Below are 15294 nucleotides of genomic sequence, written 5' to 3'. Positions count from 1 at the left end.
TCCTTTCTGTAATTCCTCCAACGGGGGACCCATTCTCAGTTCAGTGGTTGGCTGCTAGCATTGTCCTCTGTATTTGACACGTTCTGGCTGTGTCTCTCAGGAGAGATCTATATCCCATTCCTGTCAGCCTGCACTTCTTAGCTTCATCCATCTTATCTAGTTTGGTGGCTGGATATACACATGGGCTAAATGTGGGGCAGGCTCTGAACAGCTGTTCCTTCAGTCTCTGCTCTAAACTTTGCCTTCATATCCCCTCCTATGAGATTTGACTAAAGTACATTAGAGACATACCTTTACCAAATAAACATGGCATACCTTGTGGGTGATGACCACGGACCTGCACATTCTCTGAGAAGGACTGTGTGAGGATTCAAGGAAGACAACAGCCTTCTGTGGCCACGGAAAGAGATCTCTGGAAAAGCAGGTCCTGATCACACCTCCTGTACCTCGACCCACTAACAACCAAATATTTAATCCCTAACAATTCCTTGTCTAGCCACTGTGAGACACAGTGGAAGAGTGCAGTACGTTTGGCTATGAGGTACTGTACTCCACTGACAATAATGGTGATGATGATGATGATGGTGGTGGTGGTGGTGGTAGTGAACAGAAGAGCAGAATGAGAAACAGAGGAAGTCCTGTCACATTACTCCACAGACCTGAAGTTCTCAGCCAGGCCAAATGTGCAGTGGCAAGAATGGGGAACCCTATCACCTGCAGCAGGTGAGTGGACTGGAAAGGCATACATGGGCATTCCTGGGCTGGTGTAGGCTCTGTGTCTTATGATTGCTTACACTGTCCCTGCCCTCTTGTTTCATGATAAATAAAGTCAAAACTAAGAGATTATCAGAGTAATATGTAAGATAGGACAAATACCATGGTCTTCTCACTTCATTAAAAAAAAACAAAACCTAAGAGATTACCAGAGTAATACATAAGGTCACTTGGCATTAGTTCTTCAGATATATTGTGCTTCTGTTTGTCTTTTGTTCATTATTTATTCACTTTACATCCAATTGCAGCCTGCCTTCCATTCCTTTCCCCACACAGCCCCTCCCACTCCCCAACCCTTCTCTAAGAAGGGAAAGATCCCCCTCCCTGGGTACCAACCTACCCTGGCACCTCAAGTCACTGTAACACTAGGTATATTCTCTACCATTGAGGCCAGACATGGCAGCCCAGTTAAGAGAACAGAATCCACAGACAGGCAACGGTCAGAGTAAATCCAAGCTCCAGTTCTTGGAGGAGTTGCATGAAGACCAAGCTATGTATCTGCTATGTACATGCAGGAGACCTAGGTCCAGCCCATTTATGCTCTCTGGTTTGTGGTTCAGTCACTGAGAACCCCCAAGGGTCCAAGTTAATTGATTCTCTTGGTCTTCTTGTGGAGTAAATATCCCTCTAGGTTCCACAGTTTTTCCTACAACTCTTATTCAAGGCTTCCAGAGCTCTGTCTAATATTTAGCTTTGAGATTCTGTACATGTTTTGGTCAGCTGATGTGTACAGCCTTTCAGAAGATAGTTATGCTAGTGTCCTGCCTGCAAGCATAACAGAGTCATTAATAGTGTCAGGGATTGGTTCTTGCCCATGGGATGAGCCTCAAGTTGGGCCACTTGTTGGTCACTCTCTCAGTCTCTGCTCCATCTTTTTCCCTGAACTTCTTGTAGGCAGGACAAATTTTGGGTTGAAAGTTTTGTGAGTGTGTTGGTGTCCTTATCCCTCCACTGGGATATGTGGCATGGCTACAGGAGGTGGCCACTTCAGGATCCATATCTCCCACTTCTAGGAGTCCAGCTTGAGTCATCTCATAGACTCCCTGCACCCTTCTCTATATCATGTCTATGGCATCTCCTAGAGATTCCCCCACACTGATTTCTGGGGGTGAGTGGATCAGGTATAGAGAGATCCTGGGAGATATAGCTGAAAGCATGTTTCTGTTCAATGCTAAAATATATATGTGAGCATGTGTATGTGAATGTGCTCATGGTGTGTGGGTACAAGTGCATGGTGACATGTACTGGCACATGTATATACATGTGCATGCCTATGTGTATACATAGAAACTTAGAAAACACTTGGATGTTCTTCCTAATGTTCTGAAGAAATTCTCTCTCTCTCTCTGTGTCTCTCTCTCTCTCTCTCTTTCTCTCTCTGAATGTGTGTGTGTGTGTTTATGTGCACATATGTGCACATGCATGTGGATGCCAGAAGTCAGTCTTTGATGTCATTTATCTGAAGCTATCTGCCTTGTTCATTGGAGACAAGCTCTTTCACTGATACCTGGAGCTCATGGTTAGGCTAGGCTGGCTGGAGAGCAGGCTATAGAGGTCTATCTGTCTGTCCTAACCTCCCTGCAGAGCCAGCATGCCCAGATTTTATGTATGTCCTGAAACTTATGCTCAGGTGCTCCTGATTCCATGGTGCCTACCTACTTCCATTTCAGAGCCAGCAGCAGCTAGAAAATTCTCCCTTCCTTTTCCTTCTTATCCTAAGTATTCATCCTTCTCTGCTGTATGCACAGAAGTAAAAACTTGTCTTCTACCATTGTCTCAAATAGAGGAAGAAGAAACTAAAATTTCATATTGGAGCCAGTGAGCACTAATGTCCACTATGACTCTTGCCTCTGTTGTCTTGCAGGACATGGCGATATTAGGATAAGAGAATCTATGTTTAAAAAAGAATACCCTTGGCAGGGAAGGGAGAGGCAAAGATTAAAACAGAGACTGAAGGAACACCCATTCAGAGCCTGCCCCACATGTGGCCCATACATATACAGCCACCCAATTAGACAAGATGGATGAAGCAAAGAAGTGCAGACCGACAGGAGCCGGATGTAGATCGCTCCTGAGAGACACAGCCAGAATACAGCAAATATAGAGGCGAATGCCAGCAGCAAACCACTGAACTGAGAATAGGTCCCCTATTGAAGGAATCAGAGAAAGAACTGGAAGAGCTTGAAGGGGCTCGAGACCCCAAAAGTACAACAATGCCAAGCAACCAGAGCTTCCAGGGACTAAGCCACTACCTAAAGACTATACATGGACTGACCCTGGACTCTGACCCCATAGGTAGCAATGAATATCCTAGTAAGAGCACCAGTGGAAGGGGAAGCCCTGGGTCCTGCTAAGACTGAACCCCCAGTGAACTAGTCTATGGGGGGAGGGCGGCAATGGGGGGAGGGTTGGGAGGGGAACACCCATAAGGAAGGGGAGGGGGGAGGGGGATGTTTGCCCGGAAAACCGGGAAAGGGAATAACACTCGAAATGTATATAAGAAATACTCAAGTAAATAAAAAAAAAAATAAATAAAAAAAAAAAAAAAAAAAACAAATGCCAGGCAATGGTGGCACATGCCTTTAATCCAGCACTCACTAGGCAGAGGCAGGCACATCTCTGTGAGTTTGAAACTATCATGGTCTACAGAATGAGGTCCAGGACAACCAGGGCTACATGGAAGGAAAGAAAGAAGGAAGGAGAAGAAAGAAAGATAAGGAAGGAAGGAAGGAAGGAAGGAAGGAAGGAAGGAAGGAAGGAAGGAGAGATAGACAGGCAGTGTGGCGCACATCTTTGACCCCAGCGCTTGGGAGGCAGAGGCCGGCAGTTAGAGGTCAACCTGATCTACAGAACAAGTTCCAGGACAGCCAGGACTACACAGCAAAACTCTATCTCAAAAAAAGAAAGAAAGAAGAAAGAAACAACAGATAGCCAGGTTGTATGGTTAACAACTTTAATCCCAGAACTCAGGAGGCAAAGGTAGGCAGATCTCTGTGAGTTTGAGGCCAGCCTAGACTGCAAAGTGAATTCCAGGAAGAACAGCTCTAAGTAGAGAGACCCTGTCTCATAAAAACAAAAGGAAACAGACTAGGAATAATGATGATAAGAAACTGAAGCAGTTGGAAGGGAGAGGAAACATGGTAGAGAAGGAAAATCAATGAAAATCAAGTATAATTTTATACATATTTATTATACATTTATATATATATTATATATAATTATATATCATGTATTTCATGAATATTTTTTTTTGGTTCTTTTTTTCCGGAGCTGGGGACCGAACCCAGGGCCTTGCGCTTCCTAGGTAAGCGCTCTACCACTGAGCTAAATCCCCAGCCCCTCATGAATATTTTATGTATAAACTCGCCATGATAAAACCCATTACTTCATAATCTACTGTAATTTTAACTAAAAAAATTAAAAACAAATACAAAACTTTCCAAAAAAAAAAAAAGAGAATCTATGTTTATTATTACCGTAGTAAAATCATGGAAAGGAGGAAGCAATGCATACCAACAAAAGATGCAGAAGGACTCATACTACAAATTCTCAAAGTAGATTTGAAGAATTTAAGATGGCAACAACAATAGAATAGTACATTTATAATAGTACATTCATAACTGTGAAGAAGTCTTTAGAAAAAATACCAATGAGCTCCAATTCCTTATACTCCTGTTTTGTTTTTAATGGTTCCTGACAAAATTATGACAGATCACTAAGCTTTTCTGTTTTTGATAAACTTCTATATCAACTAAAAATGCATCAAGTTCTTTCCTATATGGGAGTACTTAAATATCGTGACAAATTCTGATCGGTTTAATTAGCACGAAAAGAAGAATTTACAGGAAAATTGACATGAAAGATAGGAGTGAAGGCAAACTTCAGGATAGAAGCTGAAGAGCACACCTTCCACTTCCTGTGTAGACAAAACACAAAATGACAAATGAAAGCTTCTGTCTTTCCTCATGAGCACAACCAGCTGCTTAGCGCAGTCACTGTCCAAGCAATGCCCACTCAGGAAATGGTTCTCAAGGAAAAATGACAGTCTCCTCCATTCTAAAGAATTATGATTGAGCATTATATAATTTTGAAAATATGCAAAGAGCTTCTTAGATGAAGTCAGACAGTGGATATTTTAACTGGAAATGAGTTGTGCAATGGCAGCTGGGACTGCCTGACACCCCTTTCCTCCTCGCCAAGTTGAAAGAGACGCTTCAGAGACAACAAGGAGAGATCTTGTGTCTGAGCACCCACAGCCATGGGTGTTTGTGTTCAGCTCCCCTTACAGACTCAGACACTGTAAGCTCAGAGCACAGAAGTACACAGCCGAGTCGCTCCAGTGCACAGAGGCTTTCCGCAGGTGGAAGGAAGAGTCACTCTTGTTGAATTCAGCCTCAAAGTCATTCAATCCTTGAACCACTGGGTCTCCTGAATAGTACTTGAGGAGCAGCTGCAGCCCCTGCTGTGGGTACTGGACATACCAGAACAGGGAAGGTGCCCCAGGTGTGGAATACTTGCATTTCAACTGTAGAGAGGCTTCTTCAGAGACAGTGACATGAGCGTCAGGTTGAGTCACTGACTGAGCTTGGGCAACTCCTGGAAGGGAATATTAGGTCAGTAAGTGCAGTGCAGACTTTATTGAGGACAGTCAGAATGCAGGGATACAGAGACCACAAGGAAGGTGTACTCACTTAGGAGAAAGTTTATCCCCAGCACTAGGATGAGCGCCAGGAGCATGGCTGAGCCTTGGGAAGGCTGCAGCACTGTTGTGGAGGAACTCTGAAACAGACCAACTGGAAAGTACCAGAGGAAACAAGAGCTTGAAAGCAGGAAGAGTCTGCCGGAGAAGTCTCCTACACAGATAAAAACCGATGCTGCAAACAGGAACCTGAAACAAGTTTCGAATACCCGATTCTTGTCACTTTCCTTTGCTAAATTCTCAGCCAGCTGCAGGAAGGATGAGGTGAGCAGGTGGAGATCTACAAAGGAAGAAGGAACAGTAGTAAGTGCAGCAGCGCCCTCTGGAGGCCATATGAGGAACCAAGTGTCTTGAGAGTCCACAGCCTGCTGCCTCCTGCTATGTTGCTATTTCATAGACAAAGCAAAACTCTCACAAAGTACATTGTGTGTTTTGTAATTTAAGATAATAGTTCTAGTATTTGGTGAAAGTGAATGGGTTGTTAGCATTCCCTATGAAACCAGATTATGAAGTGTACCTCAGATTTTGTGTGCCGTTTTCTCAGACTGAGTGTGAATGACGACCACAGCCATGGTGGCAATGCATTATGGGACAGATAATTTGCGAAGTTAGATTGCCTCTGCTATCTATGACAAGCTGGAACTCCAGATGAGAAGGTTTTCTTGCTAGAGTTAGAGGAACTACAACCTAGAGACCTCCATGGCTGGTGAAAGTACTGTCCCCAGAAAAGAAACTCGTGATTAAAACCTCTTTCTGGGCCAGTGGAACACATTGACTGAGTCACAGCAGCCTCTTTCCTTCCAGGAACAAGAAGGAAGAGGGTCCTCTCTCATCTGTTCCTCCCTGTGGGGATTGTCTCCCGGGAAGGGTTACCTATGCCAGCAATATGCCAGCAATGTGTGAATGTTTAGCCTATGAATGAGGCTGTGGAAGATGTGTGTGTGAGTGTGTGTGTGTGTGTGTGTGTGTGTGTGTGTGCTTCTGTTTCTTTCAAATTTCTCCATAACTTAAAGAGCAACAGTAGAAAGAAAATAAACTCAAATCCACAAGTGTTAGAAGAATGACAATCATCTAAGAAGTCAGATATACAAATACTTCCAGAAGTTTGATCAGAAAGAAAGAGGTACAACACAAAAAAGACCAGCAACTCATGCTGGCTTTCAGTTTACTGTGGCAATTTACAGAGCCCAGCATGTGTAAAATCCAAGGATGCCATATTGCCTAGAGCAACCCGGCTTCCTTGTCAGTGATATAATACAGCAGGATTCTTTACTTGTCTACATTGACAGAATTCAACTCCCATAGTTGAAGAACATCAGAAAAATCACTTGAATTACTAACCTCATATTCTTGTTTAAGAATGTTAATAAGTCAGCTAGGAGATGGGTCAGTGCTTAAAAGCACACAAATAGGAAGCCCTGAGGTCAGATTTCCAGAGCTTGTGTATGACTGGGCATGGCAGCATATGTCCACAAACTCATTTCTTCTAGAGCAGCACTTCTAAATCTGTGGGTCAAGACTATTAGGTGGATGGATCAAAGGGCCCTTTCACAGGAGTCCCCTAAGATTTTCAGAAGTTTCAGATATTTATGTCACAATTAAGAACAGCAGCAAAACTGCAGTTATACAGTAACAATGAAAATGATTTTATGGTTGAGGGTCATCACAACATAGGAACTGTATTAAAGTGTGGTAACATTGGGAAAATTGAGAACAACTGATCCAAAGCAAGATGGGAGGTAAAGACAGAATATACTCCCAGGAAGCACTTGGGAGCAGGTAACCTAGAGTGCTGAAGACGAGACCCTGTCTCAAATAAGGTAGAATGTGAAAATATGTAAATATATTACATTTTTAAAAATTTATAATATTGTAATATATGATCTACTCGGGTTGTCCTCTGACCAACATACATGCACCAAGGCACATGAATGCCTCAATTACACAGATGAACATACATAAACACTATACTCAAACATCTCACACACACAACTACACACACACCATACACAGTACTGACACTGAATATATGCCATACACATACATACACATCACAAACATCACACAGACACAAACACATAACATGCACACACAAGTATTAACATACATATCACACACAACATGGACACCCACACAGAGTACCATAAGCACACAGAAACAATCTATGTGATAAATATATATTATATATCATTTTTTAAAGATTTATTTATTATGTATACAGCATTGCACCTGCATGTACACGTGCAGGCCAGAAGAGAGCACCAGATCTCATTATAGATGGTTGTGAGCCACTATGTGGTTGCTGGGAATTGAACTCAGGACCTCTGGATGAGCAGACAGTGCTCTTAACCTCTGAGCCATCTCTCCAGCCCATTATATATCATTTTAACTTTAAAAGTTTGATGCCTATTTATAATATCCAGTGTCTCTTTAAAAGTACAGTTTTTTTGTATTTTAATATTATGTTATTTAATTTATTTTATTCATTATTCTCTTTATTTCCATATCAAATGTTATTCCCTTTCCCAGGTTGCCCTCTGGGAACCACCTACCCCATCCACTCTCCCCCTGCTTCTCTGACAGTGTTCCCTATCTACTCTCTCCTTCCTCCCCGCCCTGGTATTCCCCTACACTGGGGCATCCAGTAGTCACAGGAACAAGGTCCTCTCCTCTCACTGATACCCAACAAGGCCACCCTCTACACATATGCAGCTGGAGCGATGGGTACCTCCATGCGTACACTTTTGTTGATGGTTTATTCCCTGTGAGCTCTGCGGTGTCTGATTGGTTGATTGATTCAAAAGTACAGTTTTTAATTGTTGTCTTGTATAAAAATTTTATCATTTATTACATATATAATGTTATTATATAATGTGATATATTTCCATTATAATGTCATTACTTATAATATTATAATATATGATATAAAATAACATTATATAATATTACTACATTGTTATACATAATATAATGTGTTTAAATTATAATATGTAATGTATACATATATATACACACACACATATAATTTTTATAGGAGCACACAATTGAAAATTGGATATTGAAAGAGACATTTTAAATAAGGTTGAACTTTTAAAGTCATACTATATTTTAATTGCAGTATTAGCATTACATCTTTGGGAACAAACAAGAAATGGAAGGTTATGGTTTTACTACTGGTGTTTATGTGGTGAGAAGTAAAGGGATCAACTTGTACTAGTTTTTGTCAACTTGACACAAGCAATAGTCATCTAGAAAGAAGGAACCGATACTGGATAAAATGCATTTCCACTGGCATGCAAGCAAATCTATGGAGCATTTTCTTGGTTAGTGATCAAAGTGAAAGTACCAACCTCACTGTGGGTAATGGGACTCCCATTCTTGTAGTTCTGTGTTGTTTCAAAATAAGAATTCTCCTGAAACATGAGGATCAACGAGGTTCAACTCAGTTAGCAGTTTCCCTCCATGGTTCTATTTCAGTTCCTGACTCTGGGTTCTTCCTTGACTTCCTGCCTTGGCTTCCTATGATGATGGTCTGTAACGTGTGAGCCAAATTAACCCTTCGCTCTCTGATCTGGTTTTGGTCGGATTTTATTTCAGCAATAGAAAGAAAACTAGGACAGTATGTAAACCTCACTGTTTAAAGACAGACTTCCAGGAAGGACAGAAACATTGGTGTGGTGAGCAGGTTGTGAGAGCCCCAGGCAGGAGGTGGTGAGTGTCCCAGTCCAGATGACAGGATCAAAATGAACAGGGTCTTAAGAGGCTTGGAGGGGAGAGCTTTGATTTCACTTTCAAGCTGTCTACTCTTAATGTTTTTCGGTTTGTTATAGCTTTGTATTGTGAATATTCTATTGAATGAGCATTCATACACTGTATTACTCAGCCATTCAAGTGTAGTCTATGATTATTGTACTACACACAAAACTATCTCAACATCATCAAATAAATTTTAACAAAGTTCCTCACCCCAAAAATCAACTTCATACCTAGGAATAGTTACTCCTGTCTTTTTCTCTCTAATTCTGCCACTGATAGAATTTTGTTAATAGGTTAATAGCTATTACATATGTGGTCTGTTGCAGTTGGTTCCTATCATGTGCTTTTGTGTATTTCACACTTCATTTTTTAGCAGAGGTCAATACGTTATTTTTTCCCACTGCTGTGACATTGCTTTCCATGGGTTGGCTACGTATTTTCCAGTCATCTATTGGCAGCCACTGGGTTATTCCCACTTTGTGAAGTTATGGGTACACAGGTATGAGCACTTGTATACTACTTCTTATGTAATACACACTTTCACATCTCTTTAGTACATTACTAGGAAATTAATTACTATTTTCCAGAGCAGCTTCAATATTTTTCCTTCCCATAAACAGTGTATGCTGATTTCAAATTCTCCAGACTTTAGACAAAACTTGTTCTATTGTCTCTATTTTATATTTTCAGTATTAGTGGGAGTGAGTGGTGTTGTCTTATGATATTATTGCTGTGAAAAGGCAGTATGGCCAAGACAACTGTTTCAATAAAAATTTAATTGGGGCTAGCTTATAGTTAATGGACATTACAGATAACAGACAGGTGTAGCCCATTATCATCATGGTGGGAATCCTGGTAATGCTCAGTCATGGTGCTGAAGGAGATGAAAGCTCTGCCTCTTGATCCTCAGGCAATGAACACAGACTGGATGCACTTAAGGCCTCAAAGCCCTGTCTCCACAGTGCAATACTTCCACTAACAAGGCCACACTTCCTCCAATAAAGCCATACCTACTAATAGTGCCGCTCCATATTCAAACACAGGAATCTTTTGGGGTGGGTGTACCTATTCAAACCACCACCTGTACAGTATACTCTTAGAATTTTGTCCTTCTCTAAAAATTCACAGTGTTCAACATTCTTCCATGTGTTTATCAAGCATTTCCATAAAATCATTAGAAGACCACCTACGCAACTTTTTGCTCATTTTTAAACCTATGTTATTACTTTGTTTATTGCTAAAGTATGCAGAGGATTATGAATTGTGGTTTGAAGCGTGCTATCAGATAAATGAATTGTAAATACTTTGTTCCCATTGTGGGGCCATTCTCATGTTATTGTTAAAGTACTTTGAACCATAAAGATCATTTTATTTGTTTTCATTTTTCCTTCCCATTCCAGTAAAATACTTAAGACTTGCCTAGACCATTCACAAGAATCTACACCATGTTTGTTAACATATGGTTTATAGCTTTGCTCTTTTATTTTTAATCTAGAATCCATTTAGATTTAGGTTTTATGTATTGAATAAAATAGAGGTATCATCATACTTTCACACAGGAACATCGAAATTTGTTCCCAAATTCTCAGCCTCATATAGAAAAAAGAAACATGATAGCTTAAACTAACCTGCAAAAAGAAAAAAAACGCACAAAATTCTGGAGATATAATTATCCCTGACTTCCAGCTGTACTAAAGAGAAATAGTAATAAAAACTGCTTGGTTTGGGTATATAAACAAACAGGTTGATCAATGGAATCAGATAGAGCACCCAGAAACAAACCCACACATATGTGGTCACTTGATTTTTTGAAATAGAAACCAAACTGATACAATGGAAAACTAGAGCATCTTAAACAAAAAGTGCTTATCTAACTGGATGGTCTCATGTAGAAGAGTGCAAATAATTCCTATTTATCACCCTGCACAAACCTCAAATCACAGTTGATCAAAGACCACAACATAAAATCAGATAAACTAAATCTAATAGAACAGAAAGTAGAGAATAGCCTTAAACCTCTTGGTGAAGAGACAACTTCCTGAACACATCACCAATAGCTCAGGCACTAAGATCAATAACTAAAAAATGGGACCTCATAAATCTGAAAATCTTCAGTAGGTCAAAGGACCCCTTCAATAGAACAAAATGACACCCTACATATTGGGAAAATACTTTCACCTACCCACATCTGACAAAGGATTAATATCTAAAATATAGAAGGAACTCAAGGAGGTAGACACCAACACAAATAACCCAATTTAAAAAATAAGGTCCAGAGCTAACAGAACAGAGAAATCTCCTACAAATCAAAGCAACCTTGACATTCCACCTTATCCAGTGTCTGGATGTGCATGGATGGGGGGTGTTGGGGAGAGTATATACTCATAGTCTCCTCCTTCTCAGGGGAAAAAGTAAGAAGAGAATGGAGGTAAAATCTGTGTGAAAGGGTATTGTGAGAAGGAGAACTGATATTGGGATGCAAAGTGAATAAGTAAATCCATTAATAATAATAATAATAATAATAATAATAATAATAATAATAATAATAATAATAAAATGTTTCTGGTTTTAGTCTTGTTCAATTCACAAGGCACACTTTGCTCTATTGTTCAGGAAGTTAAAACTGTTTGGGGAAGATCAAATCCTTTATTATCATACCTGGAAATAACTAGCAACACTAGGAACACATTTACACATTTCAGTAGAAATTGCCCACACTTGAATGGGGCTCTGGCCACGGTCATGTGTGTGTATGTGTGTGTGTGTGTGTGTGTGTGTGTGTGTGCGCGCGCGCGTGCACATGTGTGTGTATAATCATGCCATAAGGATCACAAAAGTAACTCGCCATGGCATATAAAATAATATGATAGTAGCATTAAAAACATGGACCAATGAAATGAAAACAAAGACCCAAACACTAGTGCATAAAAGTTCTGCCATCTCCTATTTTGACTATGGTGCTGAAAACCAGGACCTTCCCCAGACAATGTGGAAAAATTTGATGCCCACTTGTAGAAAAATGAACTTACTTATCTATCACCTTGCACAAAGCCTAAACCCAAGTAGATCAAAGTTCCCATTGTGAATGTGAAACACTGAAACTGATAGAAGAAAACATAGATAGTACCTTAGATCATGTAGATGTAGGGAAAGAGTTTCTTAAGAGGATTCATTTTGTCCAAAAATTAAGGACAAAATCTGACCTGTAGGATGGGGGGAGCATAATTGATTGCCCAGGGTTATGGAGGAAGGGCTAAGGGAGATTCAATCCTGAATACCTCAAACAGGAGGATGGCAGAAGTTGGCTTCCTCCTTCCTCCCAGTCTGGCACCATCAAGCTGACTCTCCCACCATCCACACTAGGAAGAACTTACTTCACTGCTTGTTTCACCTCATGAGTCCCCGCCCTGGTTCAGCCCCTGAGTATGCAGATGAAGTCTCTTCAAATGCCTCTGCCCTAGCCAATGCTACACAACCACACAAATCTTGTCCCAGAGACCCTGGCCACCTCCCCAGGGGCATAAATGCAACCTTTGCCCTAAAAAATCCAAACCAGTTCTTTGAAGCTGGGCCCAAGTGTGTTCCCAAGTGTGATGCTACACTGCACTCACACACATCCAGTTAAGCTTCCCTCCATCAAGTTCAGCCTGGGGAAAAATGGGCCTGGCTACCAAATGAGGTAAGTGGACGCAGGGAAGCATGTGACTTCATAGAACTATAAAGTTTCTACACAGTAAAGAAACAAGCCAATTAAGAGGAAGCTCACAAAATGAGAGAGAATTATAGCCAGTTAGATACATGACCAAGGACTACTATGTATATAAAAGAATTTTTAAATTGTCAAAACCAAACTACTCAGTTACAAAATGGGCTATGGTTTAGGATAGAGAGCACTTAAAGAAGAAATAAAAGTGGCTAAGAAATATTCAAAGTATATAATATTCTTGACAATTGTCAGATTAAAAATACTTTGAGATTTCATCTTATCCTAATAAGAATAGCTAAGATACACAAGACAATTGACAACAAATCTTGGGAAGGCTGTGGGGACCTGGAGCCCTCACTGACTGTTAATAGGAAGGGAAGCTGGTCCAGTCACTCTGGAAGCCCATGTGGAGAACCCTAAAAATAAATCTACCACATGACCTAGCCGTCCTACTCCTTGTATGTGTTCAAAGACTAGACATTCTTTTCCATTAATACTTGCTTAGCCATGCTCACTGCTCCTATATTCATAATAGCTAGGAAGTAGAAATGAGCTAAATGCCCCCAAACTGAATGCCTTTTCATGAAGAGCTCATGAAAAACTGGTGCATTTCCTATGGAGTACTATTCAGGTATAAAGAAAATAAAGTCGTGACCTGTGCAGGTAAATGGATGGGACTTGGAACTAGAAAATATTACACTGAGTGAGGTAACCCAGACCCACAAAGTCTCTCTTAATTGTGATTTCCAGATTACAGTCTTAAGATGTGAGTAATTGGCCTGAGGAAATGCAGAAACTGGAAAAGTAAAAAAGTATCGTAGTGGGGAGAAAGCATTATAGTGAGAGGCTTAGAATGCCAAGGGTGCGTTTTTTTTTTTAAATAAAGAAATAGGAAAAATTGGAGATACTGGATAGAGAACAATATACACAAAAAAAAAGGAAGAAGGAAGAGGAATGACTAGCACTACGTGTGTTTTAAAAACCATAGGAAATAGCACATGGCTTTAATCTCAGTATTTGGGAGGCAGAGGCAGGTGAATATCTGAGAGAGTGAGGTCAGCCTTTTATTCACAGTGAGTTCCAAGACATTCAGAGATGCATAGTGAGACCATCTCAATTGAAGAAGAGGAAGGGAAATAGGAGGAGGAGGAGAAGGAGGAGGAGGAGGAGGTGGAGGAGGAGGAGGAGAGGCAGAGTCAGAGGCAGAGGAGGAAGAAGAAGGAGAAGAAGAAGAGGAAGAGGAAGAGGAAGAAGATGATGAGGAGGAGAAGCAGCCAACATAGGGGATCATATCTAATGTTTATCTAAAATAATATATGCTATACGTAAATGAAATATATATCACACAAACACACATCAAGTTCTGATACTTGAAAAAATTGCTTTCTATTTTAATGATTTTCTATAGCATCCATTAATATCCTAGTGGACATACTAAGTACCATTATTAAAAGATAAGAACCTTTGTATTATGAGTATTCTCCACCAGTTGCACTGAGATGTCTTTAGAGTGGGGGCAATCTAAATGGCACCTGTCAATCAACTCTAGAGTGTTGACATCTAATTAGTTATTCTCACTAAGACATCATTCAATATGCTCATTGTATGTTTTAGAAACAGGATTTTAAGATGTATTAGAACATCTGTTTCCTAAGCATAAAATACAGGAAACTCCTTATCTCAACAGAGGAAAATGCATCTGTCTTTGGCCATGGTCTCAGGTTTATGTACAGACAGGACGTGCCTGAAGAGCACTGTGTACTGACTGCACAGAAGTATGTGGCAGAGTCCCCAATATGGGCAGATGTGATGTTCAGCGAGAGCCGTTTGTCTTTCTTGTTCAGTAGGACAATGATTCCTTGTCCTTCTTTTATTTCTGTACTCCAGAAATCCTGCATAATAAGCAACTGGAGACCTGCTCTAGGCTCTTGCTTGTACCAGTAGAAATACGAGGAAAGGCTGTCTCTGTAGGTGCAGATGATAACGGCACTGTCTCCCTCCCGGACACTCAGGTGAGACAGGTGCTGCTCCACCTGCTCTCCTCTGCTCACACCTGTGCAAAAGAAAAGAGAAGGAGACCATGAGGCTGCCATTCTCCAGACATTTCTTTCCTTACTACAGTGATTTCAGAAAATCTGGAAAAGGCCAGTCTGCTCCACAGACTGATAACGAACACTGACAAACACCTTGTTCCCCCAAAGCTCTCACTCACAGTTCAGCTGCAGCCAGAAGAACAGGAACAATGGTTCAGTCAGTGTCTTCATTGCTCTCCCTCCGGACTGTGGCCTTCAGTCAGACAGGATGCTTCTGTGATCAGCTCTGTGTCAAAGCATTGAGGCTTCTTCATCTGTCTATACAG

At 40.7% G+C, this 15294-nt stretch overlaps 1 protein-coding gene and 1 gene segment (V, D, J or C); both read right to left on the bottom strand.

The window, feature by feature from the left end:
- The window catches only part of LOC148000932 (T cell receptor alpha variable 22-like), a 322393-nt gene that overhangs the window by 137041 nt on the left and 170058 nt on the right, over positions 1–15294 (bottom strand).
- Positions 4039–15199, bottom strand: LOC148000933 (uncharacterized). The gene is made up of 4 exons (XM_087586739.1): positions 15148–15199; positions 14702–14988; positions 5466–5859; positions 4039–5370 (listed from the first exon to the last, which is right to left on the bottom strand). Exons 1-4 carry the CDS (start codon positions 15197–15199, stop codon positions 5057–5059), a joined length of 1047 nt encoding a protein of 348 aa, XP_087442865.1. The 3' UTR covers positions 4039–5056.

The sequence above is a fragment of the Rattus norvegicus genome, chromosome 15 (assembly GCF_021556685.1).
Source record: "Rattus norvegicus strain SHRSP/BbbUtx chromosome 15, alternate assembly SHRSP_T2T, whole genome shotgun sequence".
Classification (NCBI taxonomy): domain Eukaryota; kingdom Metazoa; phylum Chordata; class Mammalia; order Rodentia; family Muridae; genus Rattus; species Rattus norvegicus.
This window is presented reverse-complemented; position numbering and strand designations above follow the sequence as displayed.

Bases quoted from the DNA above. Each gene is read 5' to 3' on its own strand.
- LOC148000933 (XM_087586739.1), bottom strand. From the start codon at position 15,199: ATGAAGACACTGACTGAACCATTGTTCCTGTTCTTCTGGCTGCAGCTG. The intron at 14,989-15,147 runs GTGAGTGAGAGC...TCTTTTGCACAG, and splicing joins CTTCTGGCTGCAGCTGAACT to GTGTGAGCAGAGGAGAGCAG. The intron at 5,371-5,465 runs GTGAGTACACCT...ATTCCCTTCCAG, and splicing joins GGGGATAAACTTTCTCCTAA to GAGTTGCCCAAGCTCAGTCA.